This window comes from Mirounga leonina, unplaced genomic scaffold (assembly GCF_011800145.1).
Source record: "Mirounga leonina isolate KUSES-001 unplaced genomic scaffold, KU_Mleo_1.0 Mir_115, whole genome shotgun sequence".
Classification (NCBI taxonomy): domain Eukaryota; kingdom Metazoa; phylum Chordata; class Mammalia; order Carnivora; family Phocidae; genus Mirounga; species Mirounga leonina.
Genome location: NW_023270268.1, coordinates 6,083,449 through 6,106,823, shown reverse-complemented (window position 1 = coordinate 6,106,823; position 23,375 = coordinate 6,083,449). Strand labels below are relative to the sequence as shown.

The 23,375-nt window shown below is 47.2% G+C and overlaps 1 protein-coding gene across 1 annotated transcript in view; it reads right to left on the bottom strand.

Moving 5' to 3' along the window:
• ITGA9 (integrin subunit alpha 9) overlaps window positions 1–23,375 on the bottom strand; it is a 346,914-nt gene that overhangs the window by 234,264 nt on the left and 89,275 nt on the right. The window contains exon 15 of the mRNA XM_034991993.1: window positions 19,799–19,959. Coding sequence (XP_034847884.1) covers window positions 19,799–19,959 — 161 coding nt within the window. The remainder of the gene's footprint in view (window positions 1–19,798; window positions 19,960–23,375) is intronic.

Here is a 23,375-nt window from a genome sequence, read left to right as displayed (position 1 = left end):
TTTTTTTTAAATAAATGACCCCAAAATGGTAATGTTGTGCGTGTATGTGTTCATGTGGTTTCATCCAGCAAATTCTTTCCAGGGTCAGAGAAGTTTGATTCATTACATGAGGGGGAAAAAAAAAATCTCTCCTTCGAACTTCAGTCCATGAACTCTACTCATCCTTTGAAATGGACAGTAAGGAAGAAATGATGCTGGAATCTAATCAGTCATTTGACAAGCATTTGGGGGGTCCTACTCCATATTAGGCATGGCCCAGGATAACCATGCCCGACGTCCTCAGCTCCCTGCCCTAAATAAAGGAGACAAACAGGAAGAACAAAGTGTTACAGGCAAAATTGTGTCCTTCCAAAACTCCTATGTTGAAGCCTTAGCCTCCAGTACCTCAGAGTGTGGCCATATTTGGAGATAGGGTAATTAGCTAAAATGAGGTCTTTAGGGTGGGCCCTAATCCAATATGACTGCTGCCTTATAAGAAGAGTTGACTAGGACACAGACAAGCACAGAGGAAGAACCAAGGGAGGACACAAGGAGAAGGTAGCATCTGCAAGCCAAGGAGAGGGACCTCAGAAGAAACCAGCCCCACCCGCACCTTGACCTTGGACTTCTGGCCTCTAAATCTGGGGCTACAAAATTCCTGTTGTTGAATCACCTGATCTGTGGGATTTTGCTGATTGCCCGAGCAGACTAGGACACCAAATAACAAGCAGGAAGAAGGCCTCAACCCACCTGAGGAATGGGGGTGGGGAGAGGAATCGAAGCAGTGGGCAGTCATTCTGGAGAGGGAGCCTCATAGCTGGATCTGGGAAGGGCTGGTTTGTGCAGGGAGGTGGTGAGCAACAAGAGCAAGTGCAAGGAGTCCGGAAGGTCTGGGCTGCCTGACTTGCCAAGTCTCACTTTCAGAACAGATGCCCCAGCACAGCAAGTGTTCTTTGGGAGGCAGAGGCTGCGTCCGACTGTGCTCCATCCCTCGGGGGTTCAGCACTGTCTGGTGGGTGCTCAGCAAATGGAGTGGCCCACTTCATGGGCCACAACTGACCCACCTGGACGTAGGTCATCACATCAGTGACGCACGTCAAAATGAACTCAAATCAGGGAACGTGGGGTGAGAAAGGTAAAGCTGACGCGTGGCCAAATAAGACCATGACCCAAATGCAGATGGGAGAATCTGAGCTTCTTCCGCACTCGGTGGCACCTGGTGCCCAACACATACACACTGGTGGGCTGAATGCATGAACCAGACTTTGAGGTCCTCAAGAGGATTACCTGACATTTATTCTTTAAATGTTTGAGGCCAAAGACAGACTGGGAAGACCAAAGAGAGGACAGAGAACCTCCATTTCGCCAGGCTGCTCCCCTGCTCTGGGCTCACTGCCCCGCCCCAAGCCTCTCTCCTGAACAGACCACATCAGATGTGGGCAGGCACGTGCAGCCATGAGTCAAGTTCTCCAACCAATGTGGGAACCCAAGTGCAAATATGCCTGGAGACGGGGCTCCCAGAGCCAGGACCTTCTCTTCCTCAGACTGAGCTGTTGTCACTATTATACTAACCATCATTTCTTATGGGCCCCAGTATTATGATGACATATTTTTGTCCAAGGTCCCACAACTACTAAGTTGCCAGATGGGATTCAAACTCAAGACTTTGCTGTGGGTCAGTTGTGAGGTCTTGAGCAAATTAAATGCTCAAGTGTCAGATCTGACAACTCTAAAATGGGATTTTGTCTATATATGTATATAGAATTATAATACATGTAATTCTATGTATAATATGATGTCACTGGGTTCTTATAAGGACTAAATGTATGCGTAAAACACTTAGCACATAATAAATGTTCAATAAGAGATAGGTATTACGACTGTTATCATTGCTGCTTATTCTCTTTTCCTTTGCATAGCCCCAATGCAGCATTTATAAAAAGAAGCAATTTCCTGTTACCCTCTTCACACAAAAAGTGTGGGATGCATATGGATAGACTCTTCTTTGGGGCCCCCATTATTCCAACTATAATGATGTAGGTCCACATCTGTCTTGGGAGAAGACCCTAAAAGCCATCTGTAGGCAGCCACTTGGGAGGGGTGGATTTCTTCAGTGTGGGGGCTTTCCTGGCTGGTTGTTATGTGAGAGCCCCCTTTCTGCCATCCATATCCACTCCAACCAGCAAATTCCCCATCCTCAAAAACAGAGGTCACCAGGAGCCTAGGAAGAAAATTCATGTGACCACCATTTTCTCTCAAATGTGGGAAGAACCCACACAATCTAAGTTGTTTCTCATTCTGTTTGCTCCGAGAAAGCAGACCCAAGGAAAAGAAAAAGAAAAAAAAACATTTAAAATTATTCTGCTTAATAAGAGTTTGTACTTCAAGAAGTTCATAGTCTTTGGGGAAGAGAAATGGATTTCTGACATGGTTATACCCAAAACACTCCAGTAAAGTTAAACAAAACTGCCAAAAAAGCTATGCTCATTAAGTGGACTGCTAACACCACCATCCTTCAAGCACCAGGCAGTGGGTGAACAGGAGATGCTGCAGCCCATACCCGCCCCCCTGTAAGGGACACGCCCTCTATTACCGCCAAGCATCAGCATAAGGTCAGGAAGAAGCCAGAGTGTTACTGGCAGAACTATGTTCCCTCCTCACTGATGGGGAACACTCCCACCAGCAGGATGAGGAGAGAGGTAGCTGTCCCCTCTGATGCCCCTGAGCTTCTGATGCCTGGGAAACTGCTGGATGATGGTCTTCATCCTTTGACTCTACTTGTAACTCTTGGTACTGATTTGGTTCCAGCTCCTTGCTTCGCAGAGTGTGAGCCATGGATCAGCGGCATGGGTGTGATGGGAGAGCGTGTCAGAAATTCACCCAGACCTGCTGTATCAGGATCTGCACCTGACATGTCGCACGGTCCCCAGGTGACTGGTGTGCACACTGAAGTCTAAGAGGCCCTTGTAAACGGACTCATGAAGGTAACTCTGCCTTTCTGACTCGCTCAGCTCCAGGTGAAGGAAGGCGTCGGTGGCGCTACACTTTGCCCTCCTCTCTTCCCATATGGATTTCTTTTTTTTTTTTTTAAAGATTTTATTTATTTATTTATTAGAGAGCGAGCGAGAGAGAAACAGCATGGGAGAGGAGAGGGCCAGAGGGAGAAGCAGGCTCCCCGCTGAGCCGGGAGCCCGATGTGGGACTCGATCCCAGGACCCTGGGATCATGACCTGAGCCGAAGGCAGTCGCTTAACCAACTGAGCCACCCAGGCGCCCATTCCCATATGGATTTCTTGCTTGTGCCATACTTTCTAGTTTTTTTCACCATCTGCTTCTAATCATTAAAGTAACAATCCCCTGAACACCTATGTAACGAGTCTTGGCCCATTCCAAACAGAGAGGCAGCAAGGTAGAGTCACTGATTATGGGCTAGAGAAGGAAAAAGGGGCCCCATGTTTCCTGGCCCCCTACTATGGAGTCAATATTCTCCCTCTCACTTTCAGCCAAGGAAATGGAGGCTGGGCGAGAAAGGTCAAGCAGGTTGCCCACGACCACATGAAGGACCAGCCAGACCTGCCTCTCCTGGCCTGGCCACTCGGGAAAGTGCTTTAGCTCCCATGCTGCATGAATCCTGAGCTCAGAAGAAATTGCTCCTGCCAGGAGCATCAGGACGTAGGGCCTTTATGAATTACAAGGCAGTTCTATAATGTGTCTCAAACCTTAAAATGCTCTCCCTTCGGACCCAGCAATTGCATCTCTATCCTCTATGTTGCCACTGGGTATATAGTTTCATGCCACAAAAAGAAAAAACAGAAGACATCAGATGCAAGATTGTGACATTCCTTAAATGAGGGACTCTGGGCGAATGACCGATTTGCTCAGTGCTAATGCTCTTCCTCGCCCCCCACTGTATGTGGCCTACGGACACTATGTTTGTGGATACAGGCATGTGCGTGTGTGTGCGTGTGTGCATATACATGTGCATGCATGCGCGTGTGCTCCACAAGAACCCTGGAAAGAGAGACTGTGGTCTATGGCATTCTTGAAACTCAGGTTTTAATCACTGTAAATACAAAGTGAAACAGTCAATTTAATTTCAACCCAGTAATTTATGTTTCCATTTGGCTTATAAGGTTTGACTTATGTGACCAATGTCCTGTGAAGACTCCATGTCCATCGGTCACAGAATCTGCAAGTTACCTACCCAGTGTGCATGCCTCCTCCTTCAGTAATAATCAAACTTCAATATGAGCACTGTCCAATATGGTAGCTACCAGCCACATGTGATTATTTAAGTTTAAACTTAAAGTAAAAAGTCAATTCCTCAGTTAGTTCCATTTCCAGTTCTCAATAGTCAATCAGTGGCCACCATATTAGACAGTGCAGATGTAGCACATTTCCATCTCAGAAAGTTCTACTGGACAGCAAAGCTCTACACTGTTAGAGTTGGTAGGATGTCCAACCAAAACGGACATCTCCCAACCTCCCTTAAGATATGGTCAGTGAGGGGCAGCTCAGTTGGTTAAGCATCTGCCTTCAGCTCAGGTCATGATCTCATCAGGCCCCGCATCGGGCTCCCTGCTCAGTGGGGAGTTTGCTTCTCCCTCTGCCTCTGCCACTGCCCCCCCTCCTGCTTGTGCGTGCTCTGTCTCAAATAAATAAATTCTTAAAAAAGAAAAAAAAAAAGATGTGGTCAGTGAGTTGGCAGAAGTCACTGAGGACTCTCTCCAGGGCCTCAGATCAGATGGCAAGACCTTTTCCCCTTCTCCACTCATGGAGAGCAGACACAGTAGCTGGAACTCAGCAGCCATCTTGGGATCATGAGGAAAAAGTGCTCCTAATGTTCTTGGAATGTCTTTGCTCCTCCTCTCTCCCTCCACCTTTGTGACCTCATCAAATCTCATGGCTTTAAATATAATCTATCTGCTGCTGACTCCCAAATTTATACCTCTAACCCAAACTACTACTCAAACTGTAGATTCATATACACATCTCCACTTCAAGATCTAATGGGCCCTTCTAACTCAATGTATCTAAATATGAACTTAAAACCTGGTCCACCAGCAACCTTTCTGATTCCAGTCAAAGATAACACCATTGACAACTCCCTGCTTCCAGTTACTCAGGCTGAAAATCCTGGAGTTGGGCGCCTGGGTGGCTCAGTTGGTTAAGCGACTGCCTTCAGCTCAGGTCATGATCCTGGAGTCCCAGGATCTAGTCCCGCATCGGGCTCCCTGTTCGGCGGGGAGTCTGCTTCTCCCTCTGACCCTCCTCCCTCTCATGCTCTCTGTCTCTCATTCTCTCTCTCTCAAATAAATAAATAAAATCTTTTAAAAAAAAAAAAAGAAAGAAAATCCTGGAGTTGACTAGGACATCTAATTCCCTGATACCTGACCATCGAAACCTCAGGATCCACCTTTGGAATGAATGCAGAGTGCAACCACTTCTCCCCAGCTCCACTGCTGTCACCCCTGGCAGAGCCACCAAGCTCTCTTCCCCGATGCTTGAAGAGTCCCCTAGATGTGTCCTGCTCTTACCCACCTCCCACAGTGCATTACAACACAGCAGCGAGAAGGGTCCTTTTGAAGTAAGAGCCCTTACTTTAAAGCGGAAGGTAAGACCATGTCACCGCTCTGTTCAGACCCTCAGAGTAAACACAAAGTCCTCCCCATGGTCTGTGGGGCCTGATGGGGTCTGCCCCATGCCCACCACTGCCATTCAGACTCCTCTCCCCCATTCTCTCCCACAGCCCCCTCTGTTCCTCCTCAAACACGTCTCACATCCTGGGGCCCTGTTCATTGGTTCCTGCAGGAATCCACCTTGCTAGCCACCCGCCTCCTAGTCTCTGCCCAAATCCCACCTTCTCAGTAAGGTTGCCCTGACCTCCAGAAGCCCAACCCTGCACTCCCAACCCCCTTCACCTTGCTCTATTTGTTTTCTTTCTCCAGGGCCCTCATCATATAACACAACAGAAGTTACTCCTTTATTATATATCTGTCTCTCTCCACTGGCATGTAAGCTCCCAAAGGGCATGGATTTCTGTCTGCTCATGGATGGACCTGAAGGCCCACATGGCCCAGGACATGGTAGGCACTCACTACATACTTCCTGGATAAGTGAAAGGTCATGAGAATCGCATCCTTGAGCCTCTGAAAGAGCACCAGCAACCTCTCTTCCTCCTATAAGTCTTACAACGTGGGGGAAGGTCAACTGATGTGCTTAAGCCCCTGTAGCCAGGACTCCCTTCCTGGTGGCTGAATGAACTCCTGCAAAAGCCAAGGGTATCATGCTGCATTCAGTGTGCAGGGTGAACTGGGGGGTCCTTGCAGAGGTCATGGTATTGGAAGGCCCACGAATGACCCAATCAATGCCTTACCTCGCAGGAGCTGAAATTCGCCTCGGCTCCAGGGAGCAGAGGAGATGCGGTGGGAAGCAAATGATCCTATTATTATAGTCATCTCTTCAAATCCTTAGCTGGCTTGCAATTTTCCTCAGAAGAAGAATTCCTTGGACCGCCCCCCGCCCCCCTGACCCTTCCACCCAGTAAGAATCCTCACCCTCTGACAGATGTCTTTATCCATAGCCTATCCTGACGTGCAACACAGCACAAAGGGAGCTCTCTTCCTCCACTCCCCCTTACTGCAGCTCGCACCCAAACACAGGACTCTCATTATCAGTCTGGGCTTGAGCCCTTCCCTCCAGGTGCCTATGGCCAGCCTCGGAGACAGCACTGGGTGCCCAGCGAGCTGGTGGCAAGGTCCACTGCCTTTGCAGGGAGACACTGTGGCTGGGTCCACTCGGCCCACCGTGGGCCCTCCCACATGGAGCTGGACATGTTTCAGATGCAAATGCTCCACTTGGGAAGAGACAGCAAGGATTATGTGGTCTGGTGGACCAGCTGCTACAGTGAAGGGTGGTTCCCAGGCCTGGTGCTTCTTGATTCGTGTGGCGCTCATTTATTAGGCCAGAGAACCCTCCAGATGGCTTTCGGAATGGAGGCCTCGGGAGGGAGTGAAGACAACCAAGAAAAGCATAATAGTACAATTTGGGCCACCTTGATATGGTGCTTCTGATTAGTGCAATTGGTAACAAAAGGGCAGGACCAGCCCGAAGGTTCTACTTGATCAAATGACCAAGCAAGAAAACCAAGGGGCTGAAGAAAGCCTCACGGTGCATCCAACCTACCTTACACTAATCAGGACTAGGCCAAACTCAGTCTCCAGAGGTAAGGGGATTGCTAGGGTTTAAACTGGCCTAAGGGAGGTAATCTCCCCTTCACCAGGCCCCTTCTCTCCTCCAAGACAACTGAACAATCAGCCCATTACTCTTTGGTGTGTAGAGGGGTTGCTGAACAGGATCCCAACATGCATATGGGGTAGGGAGTGAGGAATGGCTACCTCGATAAATTTAAATAAAATCCTGTTCATTATTTTAACTGGAAATTATTAAACCATCTAAAATTTTCAATCACAATGCAGAGTGTCTCTGAACCAAATGTACAAATAGAAAAGCTGTGGTCTGGTGGTTAAACTAACCCTGCAAATTTAACTTTCCTAGTATTTGTCAATCTAAAAAAAACACAGGAAACAAGAATGAAAGGCTCTGATAATCAAACATCTGTGTGTAAGGCAGGACGTGAGTGATATTATCGACTTAGAGACAAACACAGTGTGTAAGGCAGGACGTGAGTGATACTATCAACTTAGAGACAAACACAGCAGACACAGTGGTCACGCAGTGGAACATTCTGCAGTAGGCTTGCAAGAGCCAACTGTTCAATTTTCAGAAAGTGCATGAGCTAGTGGTGATAACAGCCACTATTAAATTGCATAAGCTTATAATCAAGCGAATTATATTAAGTTAAAGGTGGGTAATAAATACTCAAAACTCCTCACTTCCTAGTTATTTTATTATGTTTTACTGTTATCAGATCTGGCATAGTCTCGCATGTATGGTGTGGAAATACTATACAATAGCACGCTACAGTGCCTTTCTTCCTAATGCCACATCCAGTGATGTCACACTGATAGGATGAAATCAGCCATGGTGGGAATATTCATACCAGGCCGACTGGCAAAATGCTCCAGGTCAGGTCCGCTCCCCTGAGAGCTGGCTGTTACACACTACCAGGTGCAGCCCACTATCGCTCCACAACGTGCTCATCAACAGTTGCCACCTGTGGTGGCCTGCCTGTGGGGCCACATGCTCATCCCAGTAAAGGCTTTCGCTAGTTCTGCAACGCTGGGCAAATCACATACCCTCTTTATCCGTGCAGAGCCCTTAGAAGAGTACCTGGCATACAAGTACTCCGTTCGCTGTGGCTTATGCTTATGAGAGGGGCTACAGTGTGTTGGTGAAGAGCCCAACCTTGGGAACCATACTTGCTGGGTTCAAATCCCACCTCTGCTCCTTGTCAGCTGGAAGGTCCTGAGCAAGTTCCTTCACTCCTCTACGCCTTGTCTTCTAAATCCCCCCCAAGAAGGCCAACAATAGTAACTACCTCTCATGTTAGTGTGAGGAGAAAATGAAGAGTAAAAGTAGTAATGGACAATGACTGACACATACTAAGTAAATACTCGACTCATGTTTGTGGCTTCTGCTATTGTGGGAATTCTTCTTTTAGGAAGAATCATTTTCCAAGGGGTTACTTACCAAATTCTTTACTAATTTCCACATTACCACACCTCACTTTTTCCCAAATAAACTATGATCTACTAGAGAGGAGCACAGAGAAATCCTGCTGTTTTTTAAATTCAAATGAACTCCAAAAGTTTATCATTAATTAAAAGTGAACATTTAAAAACAGAACTACCATATGATCCAGTAATTCCAATCCTGGGTATTCACCCATAGAAAACAAAAACACTAATTTGAAAGGATTATCTATACTCCCATGTTCATTGTAGCGTTATTTACAACAGCCAAGATATGGAAGCAACCTAAGTGTCCAGCGATGAGTGAATGGATAAAGATGTGGTGCACACAACACACACATACAAGAATATTATTCAGCCATAAAAAAGATGGAAATCCTGCCATTTGCAACAATATGCATGGACCCTGAGGGCATCATGCTAAGTGAAATAAGTCAGCCAGAGAAAGACAAATACCTTAAGATCTCACTTATATGTGGAGCCTAAAACAAACACAACTCCAGATAGAGAACAGACTGATGATTGCTAGAGATGGGGGGGTGGGTAAAATGGGTGAAGGGAGTCAAAAGGTACAAATGTCCAGCTTTAAAATAAATAAGTCCTGGGGATATAATATACAGTATGTGCTACAGTTAATAATATTTGAAAGTTGCTACAAGAGTAAATCTTAAATCAATTTATAACTACGTGTGGTGACAGATGGTAACTAGACTTACTGTAGGGGCCATTCTGCAATGCATACATAGAGCAAACCACTATGCACACCTGAAACTAATCTAATGTTATATGTCAATTATATCTTCATTTTTTAAAAAAGTGAATAAACCATGAAGGAAATTCCAAAACAGGAACTACTGAAAGATAATTACTTTGAAGGAAATCACTCTTATAATAAACATGGAAGCTTTAGGTTTGAGGGGTAGAGAAAATCCTTGTAACCCTTTAAAATCATATCTCAAATACAGGGACAAAACCAGTAGGACAGAACACATTATCATGTGTGATTTCAGAAGAATATTAGTGTTAGAGGGTATCAACAACATACTAAACCTAGAGTACATAACTATAAAGAGAAAGCTGTCTCTTAAAATGAAAATTTCACCCACAATTGACATAAGGCTTGTCTCATACAAAGTACAAAAAACAAGCCTATGATAAACTACTAGTGTCAATGCCATGGCTCTGTATTTATAGCAGTCTTATTTCCAGGAAAAAAAAAAAAAAAAGGTGAGGTGGGGCTCCTGGGTGGCTCAGTCGGTTGAGAGTCTGCCTTTAGGGATGTCCACTATCACCACTGCTATTCAACATAGTATCAGAAGTCCTAGCCACAGCAATCAGACAACAAAAAGAAAGAAAAGGCATCCAAATCGGCAAAGAAGTCAAACTCTCACTCTTTGCAGATGATATGATACTTTATGTGGAAAACCCAAAAGACTCCACCCCAAAACTGCTAGAACTCATACAGGAATTCAGTCAAGTGGCAGGATATAAAATCAATGCACAGAAATCAGTGGCATTCCTATACACCAACAACAAGACAGAAGAAAGAGAAATTAAGGAGTCGATCCCATTTACAATTACACCCAAAACCATAAGATACCTAGGAATAAATCTAACCAAAGAGGCAAAGAATCTGTACTCAGAAAACTATAAAAAACTCATGACATCTGTGAAGATGTCAATGCTCCCTAGAGCAATCTACACATTCAATGCAATCCCCATCAAAATACCATCCACTTTTTTCAAAGAAATGCAACAAATAATCCTAAAATTTGTATGGAACCAGAAAAGACCCCGCATAGCCAGAGGAATGTTGAAAAAGAAAAGCAAAGCTGTGGCATCACAATTCTGGACCTCAAGCTCTATTACAAAGCTGTCATCATCAAGACAATATGGTACTGGCACAAAAACAGACACATAGATCAATGGAACAGAATAGAGAGCCCAGAAATGGACCCTCAACTCTATGGTCAACTCATCTTCAACAAAGCAGGAAAGAATGTCCAATGGAAAAAAGACAGTCTCTTCAACAAATGGTGTTGGGGAAATTGGACAGCCACATGCAGAAGAATGAAACTGGACCATTTCCTTACACCACACACAAAAATAGACTCCAAATGGTTGAAAGACCTCAATGTGAGACAGGAGTCCATCAAAATCCTAAAGGAGAACACAGGCAGCAACCTCTGTGACCTCAGCCACAGCAACTTCTTCCTAGAAACATCACCAAAGGCAAGGGAAGCAAGGGCAAAAATGAACTGGGACTTCATCAAGATAAAAAGCTTTTGCACAGCAAAAGAAACAGTCAACAAAACCAAAAGACAACCGACAGAATGGGAGAAGATATTTGCAAATGACATATCAGATAAAGGGCTAGTATCCAAAAGAACTCATCAAACTCAACACCCAAAGAACAAAGAATCCAATCAAGAAATGGGCAGAAGACATGAACAGACATTTTTCCAAAGAAGACATCCAAATGGCCAACAGACACATGAAAAAGTGATCAACATCGCTCGGCATCAGGGATATCCAAATCAAAACCTCAGTGAGATACCACCTCACACCAGTCAGAATGGCTAAAATTAACAAGTCAGGAAATGACAGATGTTGGCGGGGATGCGGAGAAAGGGGAACCCTCCTACACTGTTGGTGGGAATGCAAACTGGTGTAGCCACTCTGGAAAACAGTATAGAGGTTCCTCAAAAAGTTGAAAATAGAGCTAGCACATGATCCAGGAATTGCACTACTGGGTATTTACCCCAAAGATACAAATGTAGGTATCCGAAGGGGTACGTGCACCCTGATGTTTATAACAGCAATGTCCACAATAGCCAAATTGTGGAAAGAACCAAGACATCCATCAACAGATGAATGGATAAAGAAGAAGTGGTATATATATACAATGGAGTATTATGCAGCCATCAAAAGGAATGAGATCTTGCCATTTGCAACGACGTGGATGGAACTGGAGGGTATTATGTTGAGCGAAATAAGTCAAACAGAGAAAGACATGTATCATATGACCTCACTGATATGAGGAATTCTTAATCTCAGGAAACAAACTGAGGGTTGCTGGAGTGGGGGGTGGGGTGGGAGGGACGGGGTGGCTGGGTGATAGACACTGGGGAGGGTATGTGCTATGGTGAGCACTGTGAATTGTACAAGACTGTTGAATTTCAGATCTGTACCTCTGAAACAAATAATGCAATATATGTTAAGAAAAAAAAAAGAAGATAGCAGGAGGGGAAGAATGAAGCGGGGGAAATCAGAGGGGGAGACGAACCATGAGAGACGATGGACTCCGAAAAACAAACTGAGGGTTCTAGAGGGGAGGGGGGTGGGAGGATGGGTTAGCCTGGTGATGGGTATTGAGGAGGGCACATTCTGCATGGAGCACTGGGTGTTATGCACAAACAATGAATCATGGAACACTACATCAAAAACTAATGATGTAATGTATGGTGATTAACATAACAATAAAAAAATTTTTAAAAAAGGAGAGTCTGCTTTTATCTCAGGTCATGATCCCAGGGTCTTGGGACTGAGCCTCATATCTGGCTCCTTGCTCAACGGGGAGTCTGCTTCTCCCTCTGCCCCTCCCCCCCACTCATTCATGCTCTCTAAAATAAATAAATAAATCTTTAAAAAAAAAAAGGTGAGGTGGGCAAAGCTGTATTAGAATTATTGTACCTTCACTAATCATAAGGTCTCCTGCAGCACTGTCCAAATGCCGAAGACTTCTTTCCACCCAGCAAAGAAATCAATGGCCACATGGTACTCACAGAGGATATCAACACCCATGTGGAACATCCACCACACCCCCTGATTTTGTCACACCTCCCCAATTTGCTCTCCAGCTATGCACAACATGGTTTCCTGGAGGAGGTGGTCAAAGTAACCACACTCTGGGGGCTTCAAGCATGGTCTGCAGAGCCCAGGCTCCAGCTCCTTAGTGACATCTGTGTGACCAGAGTGCATCAACTGAGCAGCTTTACAACTGAGCTGAACAATGATGGCAGCTCCCCACACATCAGTTCGACCCATCTCAGCCTCCCCACTTCCCATGCCCTACTTTTTAGCATGCCCTTAGCAAACACTCAGGCTACCTGTGCCACCCCTGGCCAAAGAGGACCTGCCAAAGGGACAAAGATAACTGCAGGAATGAAGAAGGATACCCCCAGTTTTTCTTGGGCACCCCATGGTGGGAAGGCTCATCATCCTCCCTAACACACCTGTCCAAGGCCACCTCAGGGACCACTCGGGCCCCTCCATCTGTCCTCTTCAGGGTCCCTAACAAACCCTCAACCAGGACACTATAAGACCTGAAGCAGGGAAGAAGAAATGACTGTAGGTGGAGGGGATTTCATTCACATTTCATCCCCCTTCCCAAGGCAGGTTGAGGGTTTTCTGAAAAGGGACCCTGAACCACATCTAGAGAAGCAAAGTGAGATTGCTGATTTATAAACTCCAGATGAAGTCAGGCTGGAGCTGGCATTGAGAAGAACCCCGGGACAGGTTAAATAAATGAAGGGATAGTCTTTCAACAGGACACCATGCAGACATGAAAGAGAACAGGGAAACTTCATGCACCAATATGGAACAACCCTCAGGATCCATTTTTTAAAAAATAAGTTTGATGGGAATATGATTTACAAACAGTAACATTTACCAATTTTAACTATGCACTTTGATGAGCTTTAATAAATGTATTCAATCATATAGCCATCACCACAATTGTGATCCGGAATATCTTCATCACCCTAAAAAGGTCCCTCTTGCCTCTATGCACTTAATCATCCCCATCTCCTCCCCATTCTTGGCCCCCAAAGCCACTGATCTGCTTTCTGTCTCTGTAGCTGGCCTTTTCCACAATGTCATATAAATGGAACCCCTATACTGCTAGTAGCTTTTTACGTCTGATCTCTTTCACTTAGCATCATGCTTTTGAGATTCGTCATGTTATTGCATACATGTGTATATACATTATCACACGTTATACACACGTGCATACACATGTGATTGCGTACATTGGTAGTTCACTGTCATTGCTGAGCGGTACTCCATTGTACAGATTTACCAAAATCTGTTTATCCATCTTATTGGACATTCGAGAAGAAAAAAGTAAGCTGCACCACTGTGTCCCGTGGCACTCTGCCATCCGTGTAAAAAGGGGTAGATGCACACAACTTTGTGTCTATTGACCAGCACTTGAAAAACACACAAGAAACTGGAATCATGGTAGCCTCTGAAAGAGAAATAGAGTGGCTGAGAGATGTCCTTTCTCTGTATACCGTTTAGTACAGTTAATAAAAATGTTTTAACTATGTACATATATTACCGATTAAAATGGTTTTAAGATGACTTCCTCCATCTAAGATCTGCATCCCTTTTCCCCAAATCTTACAACTTTTTTTTTTTTTTTAGCTATGTCTTTGACTTATCAAGATAAGGTTTAACAGGGTATTTTCCAGATAAAAAAGGAAATTTTGCTATTTTCCCGTCCTCATGGAGTTCTTACACACTCCAACTTAATCTCCCTTAACTATGTGCTTCGTAAACTTAGGAAAATAAAAGCCTCCGACATCTGACTACTGCATTCAGTACAGCCAAGCCCTGCAAACTCAGAGGCTGTCATGTGAGCAGAGCATCTCGTTGGATGAGAAAACAGAAACAGACTGGACCACCTGGGCAGAGCCCACGGCGTGACCTCTGAGGAGCCCTGGTGGCCCGAGACGCCCTGCCCTTTGCCAGGCTGAGTCGACCATCTGCCCCCGCAAGCAACAAAGGAGCTGCAGTTCCTTAGGTTTGAACTCCCTCGAAGAGCCCTCCAGCAACATAAAAGCACAACCGCATGAACATCTGCAGCTACTCAGGAAAGCCAGTGCGCATTCATATTCCCTTGTCTGGGTTGGGGTGGGGGCTTTTTTTCCCCTTTTTACATTAATCCTTGTTCTTGGCTCTTTTGACAGCGTCTGACACATGGCTTTGCTCACTGAAAGTCTTCTGAAGGCCTCTAGAGGGGTGGCTGATCCTCAGAGCTGGGAATGATGTCACCGACGCCATGCTCGGCTGGGCCTGGGCTTCTCCCCATCCTCCCTGTAGAGACTCAGGCTGTTGCCCTGATCCCCAGCTCCTGAAGAGGCCCTCACCTGCCCAGCACACACAAGCATCTGGCCTAAGAGGGCCAGCTTCACAAGGCACCATGCAAGACCTGAGGCCGGAGCACGGTTGTTACCCCGGTAAATAGACAGAGACCCTAAAACAACGGAGCAATGACAGGTCATGCTTATTTGGTCTTCAGCTTGGGCCTTGCGCCCGCAACTCTTCCCTGCCACCTCACACCACCACCTCCCAGCAGCAGGTTCCCAGGGAGGCGGGCAGGCCCCACCCTGACAAGATACTCCCTGGGACCCCTCACTCCAGCTGACCCAACAAGTCACTTCAACAAGGCTCGGTTGGACGAGTATTGGTTTTGTGCCTATCATCCCCAAAACCAGAATGAGGCGGCATGAAAGAAGCTCCCAGGAGACAGGCGGTTGCCGGCGGCGTCCCGTGGGCTCATGACAATGGCCAGCTGTGGACTGACGGGGCCTTGAACAGACAACCTTCAGCAGGCAAGAGGGATGAGGTGTACTCTGTCAAAGCAGAGCACGGCCAGGCCTTCCTGGACAGGGCCCAGGACACGGTTTTCCATGGCACTATATCAGGACCCACATATTTGGAAAGTATTCCCCGGTCAGCACCCTTCCAGTCCTTCTGATTGCGTCAGGGGGAGAGTTCAGTATGGTTGCCAGGACGTCTTTAACACTTCCCTAGCACTCCATAATTTCCCCTTCTCACACACAGGAAGAGTGGGCGGCTTCTTCACAGACTTTGGCAAACGATGAAATCCAGTTAGGGTTCGATGACATTGTTTTGTCTTCAATGTATTTACTTTTATAGTTACTTTCTGTTTGGTATAGAATAATTGGTAGAGGGGGGTACAAAGTTTCTGTTTCAAATTATTTTGAGGCAAAAAGTCAGCTGATTTAAAGAAAAAATATGAAATAAGATACCACAGGAGGTGTGTGTTTAAGATAAAAATTAAAAAAAAAAAAAGCAAAAACCATGTAGGGGGTATGTGGTTTTTCATGGATCTGACAAAAATGGGGACTCTGATCACTGAGGTGCCAGAGACACTGGGGTGAGCCCGAGAAGCAAGGTTCGGAACCACACGAGGCACCTTCCAGAAGAAAAGGAGTCAGTTCAACCTGGACAAGAGCCCAGAGCATGTGTGTTATCATGAGGAAGATGACGCTAGCAGTGTGAGCTGAGACCAGCTTGTGGAGAGCCCTGAGGCTGAGTGGACCTGCAAGGGCTTTCACCTGTGACTGGGAAGACCCCCGAGACGCCTCCAGCCCACTTCACTAGTAGGAGGGAGCCAATCCCCAAAACTGGGCTTATCTGGGGGAGGAGGGGAGATAACCTAGGGCATGTGGACTCTGAGGCCAAGAGGCCAGGGAAGCAGCCTGACCTGCCTCAGCTCTGCAGGCCCCAGTGAGCCTTTGAGAATGGACCCGGCACCCCAGGTGGGTGGAGCCAGAGGAAGATGGGGCTTATCATGCAATTCTGTACGTCCTGCAGGCCCCACCAGGGCTGAGAAGGGAACAAAGTGTGGGACAACACAGCTAGTCTGGGAGGCAGGTGTTAGCTCAAACAGTCTTCCACGATAGAGATACTTATCACCATATATGGCAAGAAAACTTCTAGGGAAAAGGAGGAAGAGAGAGACCAAAAAAAAAAAAAAAAAGATTGGAATAGGCTTAAAGCAAAAAAGCAAAAAAAAACCAAAAAAACCTAAAGATAGCCTAAACAAAACACACCCAGCCCCTCGTGCCTGCCTCACAGTCTGCAAGCCATATGGTGTGCGATAAGCCGGGGCACTTTTGTTTACCTTCCGTCAGTGTCTACAAAGCCGAGAGCCAGCCCATCAAGAAGGCCCCACTTGCAGCAGAGGCTATGCCATGCCCTCAGGCCCAGATGACCAGCTCCCAGTCCCCAGTCCCCACTCCAGGAGGCCACCTGCTGCCACTCCCACCCCACCCTTGTTGCCTGCCTCGACCCCAACAAGGGCCATGGCCTCCCCAGCAGTTTTCCCACAATGGACACACCAGGGCCAGGCCTGCTGCTTCCTTGGCCAGGTGGGCCATTGGGCCACATGTACCATCAGCCAGCTCATGAGTGTTCGCCCTAATGGGGCCATTCACCAGCGTCCTCTGCTACAGCCCAGACAACAACTGGTCAATAAACTTTCCTGGTGGCTAAGAATGATCAGCCACCTGAGCACCACTTAACAGGCATGCTGCCTCTTGAACCATAAAGGCCACAGAAGCCTGTGCTTTCCTGACGCATTCCACCACCCCCATGTCCTTGTATGAGAAAACAGCCAAGTACTAATCACATCCAAACTTCTCTAGATCTGATGTACTGGACCACTCTCTGGCTCTTCCCCAAGATGACCCAAATCATCACAGAGAGCTGTGTGCTTGGTCTGCGCTCCTGGGCTGCTGTCACCCCCCAAAATCTTGCGACCACCATCTCCATCTCTCTTCTTGACAGCCATGGTTCCTTTGTGGGTTTAGATTTTTTTTTCTTTTTTTATTCTTTTTGTGTTCTACACGCTGACACAGAGGTAAAAGAAAATGACATTTAAATAGGAAAGAACTCTACAATTAAACGCACAACTCTACACATTTATCTCACACGTTGGTGAATCGGAAACATCGTATCACGGAAGAACCAAGAAAGCTCATGAAGAAATATATCCAAGTATGAAAGTACTGTACTCTTGGCACCGGCTCCTCGGAGAAACACATCGGTGGCCTTGTTCTAGAGGTGTCCATTCAGGAATTCTGCCGTTTACTCCAAGGCTGCGCTCACATAGCCATCCAGGCAAGCCCCTCCAGAATTTCATTCTAGCACAACTGGTGTCCAGTGATTTGCTTTAAAAACTCCCTGGGGGAGGTTTCCACAGACTCACCCTCAGGGAGGGGCTCTCAGGGCCCGTGAGCACAGATCTCCTGGCATCCCAGGCACCAAGGAGCGAGCATGGGCATGGGGATCTGTCGGGGGACCAGCTGCCCCACAGGCTCCAGAGTCAGTGTTCCCACTTGGTCCCTTTGGGGGCTGTGTGGCTCACCCAGGGGAAGGGAACCCCTGTCAACCGTGTTTTGATCAAATGGAGAAGTGCCAAACCGTGGGGTGAAGGGTATCGGGAAGGTTGAATCTTCCAACAGAATGCCCAGTTAAATCTGAATTTCAGATAAACAACAAATCATTTTTAGTTTAAGTATATCCCATGCACTCTTTGGGCCACACTTCTTTGAGAACAATGATTCGCTGTTTATCTGACTTTTGGATTTAATGAGGAAGGTTTTATGTTTATTTGCTAAACTCTGGCAGCCCTGGCTATCAGGAAGTAGCAGGACCAACAGCCTCGGGCAGCCCCGCTCTTCCCGTTTACCCCCAGAGGCCACCACAAAAACAGCCCCGCCTCTGGCCGGTACCTCATTACTGCTCTTCCCTGAGTGCACTCTGCAAAGGCCTGCAGGCTCTTTGGGGCCCTATCTTGAGGCCAAGACATGGAGGGCAACCCCTCAGCCAAAGCAAAAAGTCAAGGCGCCAAGAGCCCTGAAGGAAAGCATTTGTGGAAGAGACCCGGCATGAGGAAGCCCGAGGGAAGATGCCCCACCTCTGGGAAGTATGGAGACACCAAGCACAGGCACTTAAAGGTCTTGCAGTATGCAGATGTGAGCCTGTCCTGGGCAGCCTCACATCCCCAAGGGCACACATGAGCCAATGTAATCTAAGACCTAGAGACGCGAGTGGCTGGTTGGCTTAACAGAAGCATGAGCCCCTTTATAAATGGCCTTCACTGGGCCATAGGGCAGAGGTCTGGGCAGGCCCCAGCACGAGTCCTGGCAAAGAGATATAGCCCAGGCCCGCTGAAAAGCATCTCAGGGGCATGGACTCATGGGCTCTAGGCCAGACCAAGTGCCATGGATGTGGGGGGCATTTCTCTATATACAATCCAGAAGCAGCTGTTACTCTCCTGCTCTGGCACTAATGACTCAAAAACGGAATGAGATTCTAATCCGTGGACTATTTTTACTATTGCCCAGAAAGCCCCTGGCTAATATTAGGTTGAACTACATGAAAATACCATTTTCCTAAGTCAAGAATGTTAGAATATTGGCAATTACATATGGCCCAAACAGATAATAATGCTGAGTGCCTGCTGGGGGTCAGACTCCATGCAAGGTCCTTTCGGTACATGTGCCCATTTTAGAGATGCAGAAACTGAGACACACAGAGGTCAAAGTACTCATCCAGCTGGACACACACCAGGTCTGTGTTACTCCAAAAGCCATATTCATTGAATGCACCATGTGGTGTGTTTGTGTGGGTCCTTCTATCTCTTGGGCTCTCTGCCTGTGGGTTGATGCCTGGCTATTCCGGCAGCATTGGGCACCACCAGGACTCCCACCCTGTCAGCACCTGTCTACGCAGGGGCCACTTTGGGGCTAATCAAAGCCTGGCCTCCTGAATTAGCAGCAAAGTGTATTTAACAAACAATCTCAAGAGGGAAAAAACATTTGAAAGTTTATTTAGAGTGAGAAGGAAAGGGGGCCAAAAAAAGCACTCCTAAAATAAACAGAAAGTAATCAAAGGATAAAAACTGAATCCTACTAGTTTTAAAACACCTTAACCATGTCACTATGAGCTAACATGTAGTGGACCACTGAGAAAGCCGTCAGGTGCAGTGTGATCCAGCACCACTGCCGACCCAGACACGTGGACTTCTATGGCTCTCCTCTGAGAAGACCACAGAGCTTCAAAAGAAGGAAGAGGATGAGAAGCCTCCCAAAAGGACAAGTCAAGGTCAGGGAGTGTCACTGGTCTCCTGGCCCACCATAACTCCCCTCAGAGGCTGAAACCAGCACAGTAAGAAAAATAAAAGGGCTGTCAGACTCCAACTTGAAAAGAAGAAACGAACGTTCTCCCCCTTGTGAAATAAAATGTTTGAAGTCAGAGCATATATAACACACAATAAAAGTAGCTTCCACTAGTTCTCAATGAATATCCACAGAGATCAAAGCTAGAGAAGAAAAGGGAGGACTGACCTTCACATGGGCCACGTAGTGATGACACGTCTCCTCCATGTGGACCAGCTGCAGCTTCTCTGTGATCTGACCCACGGACTCTCCCAGCAACACAAAGTAGACCCTGGGCAACTGGCCCTTTGCCTTTTTGTCCACATCAGCCGTCAGAACGTAATTGAGGCCTGCCGATAAATAAGGTCAAGACGTCAGCAAGGACTCACATGTGGGGACAAGGCCACCTGCGCTCCCCCTTCTCAGGCTCACAAGCACACTTGGTAATGCTTCCTGCCTCCCCACTGCAACCGAGGGCTGCAGCCCACGTCAACACCCTCTTGGAGAGAAGCACGCAGCCAGCGTCCTCACAGAATCGAGAGACAATCGGGCCGCCCCCTGCCTTCCCGGTGATGCTCTGTGTATCACATGTTATGGCTCTCCCTGTCTTAAATCCCCTGAGTTACCAACTGAGTCACCAATGTACACATCAATAATTAGCTGAGCCCAGCACAGTTGGCGTCCTTCACACCAAGGTGAACCTACAGAATATTACTAGAAACTGCAGAAATTATCACGGCTGCACATAATCCCGATTCCTATAAAGCAATGGGATATATGCCCAACACAAAGGAGCAATTAACCCAATAATTCCCAGATGTTGACTTGTGCTCTATGACCATGTGTCATCACGTCCCCCGAGCACCGACTATGTGCCAGGCACTGTTCCAGGCACAGGGGATAGAAAAGCCCTGCTCTTCCCCTGTTTACCCTCAGAGGCCACAACAGAACAGCCCCGCAAAGCCCTGCCCTCATGGCGCTCACGGAAACTCAGACCGAGGCTAAAGCTGACTTTATTCCCAGGGAGCTGAGTATACGGATCGCGTATATTACAGTGTCTATCATTTCAACAGAATCATGAGCACTGAGGGGCCTGTGCTCAGGCGTACTGAGCTGCACTCCTGAGGAGAAAAACCCCTCACCTATTCCTGAACACGTAATGTCAGGAATAGCAGAACCTACCGGGACACAATCTGAAACTTAAAAAAGGTCACAATACAGGATGCACACTGGATGAACACAAAAGGTCTTCCTTTCATAATTTCAGTCAGTCACCCTACAACAATGTGCTTCATTAGGCGAGTAGGGTGTCAGTGTCAATAGACCTATTTCACTGCTTTTCCGTACCACAGCAGAGATCAGCCCTCGGGGACCCTTTTTACTTTTTAACTGCTTTGTGGATTCAGGGGAATGTGGCATTTTTAAAGTGAGAGAGAGGGAATATTCTGTCCCCCCAAATGCCCAGACGAGGCTGCAGAGCCATGGGAAAACAGATGACCCTGTCTCCACGAACCAGCCCCTTGGAAGCTGGGTTCTTGCCCCAGTAAAGAGCAGCCCACACCTGCCCACATTAAGTATGTGAAGCAGGGCAGTGGGGGTGGCTCCGGCTTTTAATAACATCAAAGGAATCAGCCCCCAGAGGAGGTCCGAGCCAGGAGGGAGGAAAGTGACCAGGACAGGCCTTCTGCAGCTGCCACAGGGTGTATTTTGGATGCGTCTAATGGTTTTCCTGGGCCTCTGCCATCTCAGGGATCTTGCCATGCAGAGCTGGCGGATTCCTGGTCAGCAAGGGCCGGTCTGCCCCAACTTGTTTATTTCAGCAAACAGCTGATTGCCAAGGCGAGGCTGGGTCACCGGGGGACCTGAGACCTGGATAATCGAAGGCAATATAGTAGTGAAGAAGAAAAGAATGCCTATGGGAAAGTAACATGACAGAGAAAACACGGGAGCCCAGACAAGAGTTACACACCGGCTCCTTTGGCAACACCAGGGAACGGGGCAGACACATAGAATGTCAAAGCTTCAGGGCAATCCAGGGGCCATCTGGCTCAAAACCTTCATTTCTCAGATGAGGAACTGAGGCCCCAAAAGGGAGCCAGACTTGCTCCAGGCCAGAGGGCCATCCACCACAGAGCTGAGTCTAGAACCCTCCTAACCTCCACTGTAGGGCTATTCCTACCACACTGGTTCTTGGTGCACTTTTGAAATTTTTTGAATGCCCAGACAGCAGAACCCAATACATGCAGTGATCCAGAACTAAACTCTGGCCCATTTACTTTCTACTCATGACAATTTCCCTGAGCAACAGCCAAACAGTAAGAAAGGATAAGTATATATGGATTGTATTTCCAAGTTATGTTTAGCAAGTCCAGAGCTAGAGATGGACATTGCTGGAAGATGAGCCAGGCAAAACCAACATGGTAGCTGTTGAGTGGACCCCTCCCTGGCCTTCCTCCCAGGTGCAAGAGCTGCCCTCCCTTGGGAAGGGTGGGCATGGGGAGAACAGAGAGTGTGAACCCTCTTGCCAGTGATAAGCTAGCTGAGCTCAGAGAAAGCCAGGGTAGAAATGATCACAGAAAGACAGAGCAGAAAGGATCAATGACCCACCCATATCCTCTTGGCTTGTACCATTTCTCTGCTGTCCAGCCCAACTTGTAATTGCCAGTACCTGTACCTCCTGAGAGCCTTCTCTGGTGGCTCTGTCCACATGTATGGCAGACCAGAAGTGCCAGAGAACGAAAGTCCCTGCAGCAGACCTCAGTACTGCAGAAGCCCAGCTCCCTCATTCCTTGGGTGGGGTAACTAGGAAGGGTGCTCCCCATGGACTGTCAGGGTTCCCCAGCAGGATTCAACAACAACACACCTTCTGTTTGGCTGCTGTGATGGTTTACTTTATGTGTCAACTTGAGTAGGCTGCAGTACCCGATCTGGATGTCACTGCAAAGGTATTTTTATTTTTTTAAAGAGTCGTTGATTTTTTCTAGCAACACAGCACGGCAGGGAGGCACAGGGAGGAGCAGAAGGAGAGGGACAGAGAGAATCTCAAGCAGACTCCACACCGAACACAGAGCCCAACGTGGGGCTCGATCTCACCATCCTGAGATCATGACCTGAGCCGAAACCAAGAGTTGGATGCTTAACTGACTGCGCCACCCAGGTGCCCCTGCAAAAGTATTTTTAAATGAGATTATGTTTAAATCAGTAGACTTCAAATAAAGCAGATTACCCTCCATAATGTGGGTGGGCCTCATCTAATCACTTGAAGGCTTTATGAGAAAAAGACTAAAGTCACCCCCAAAGAAGAAATTCTGCCTTTAGGCTGCCTCCAAACTATAACATCAATATACACACATCCAATTGGTTCTGTTTCTCTGCAGAACCCTGACTGACACAGCTTCCTTCCTTCCTGTCTCACTTTCCTACTGGTGCTTCCTGGGATTGATCACAGCCTAAATCAACCATGTGCACCAAATCCTTGATTCAGGCTCTGCTTCTGGGAGAATTTGAATTAAGATGGGGCAGGTCAGGAAAAGGGAACAGATTCAGCTTTCACTGTGTGCCAAGCACTGTGCTGGATCCTTTTCAAACACCACTTTAGGCCTGTAACACCCCATCTCGCCATAAAATCTCTGACCCAATATATCCCTCAGACAACTGAAGAGAGGACAGAAACAACTCACAGTTACTAGAACCTGAGCTGAGGACCACAACCACTGCTCTGCTCCAGGCAGAGCGTGGGCATGCCAACACGTTCACCTATCAGATT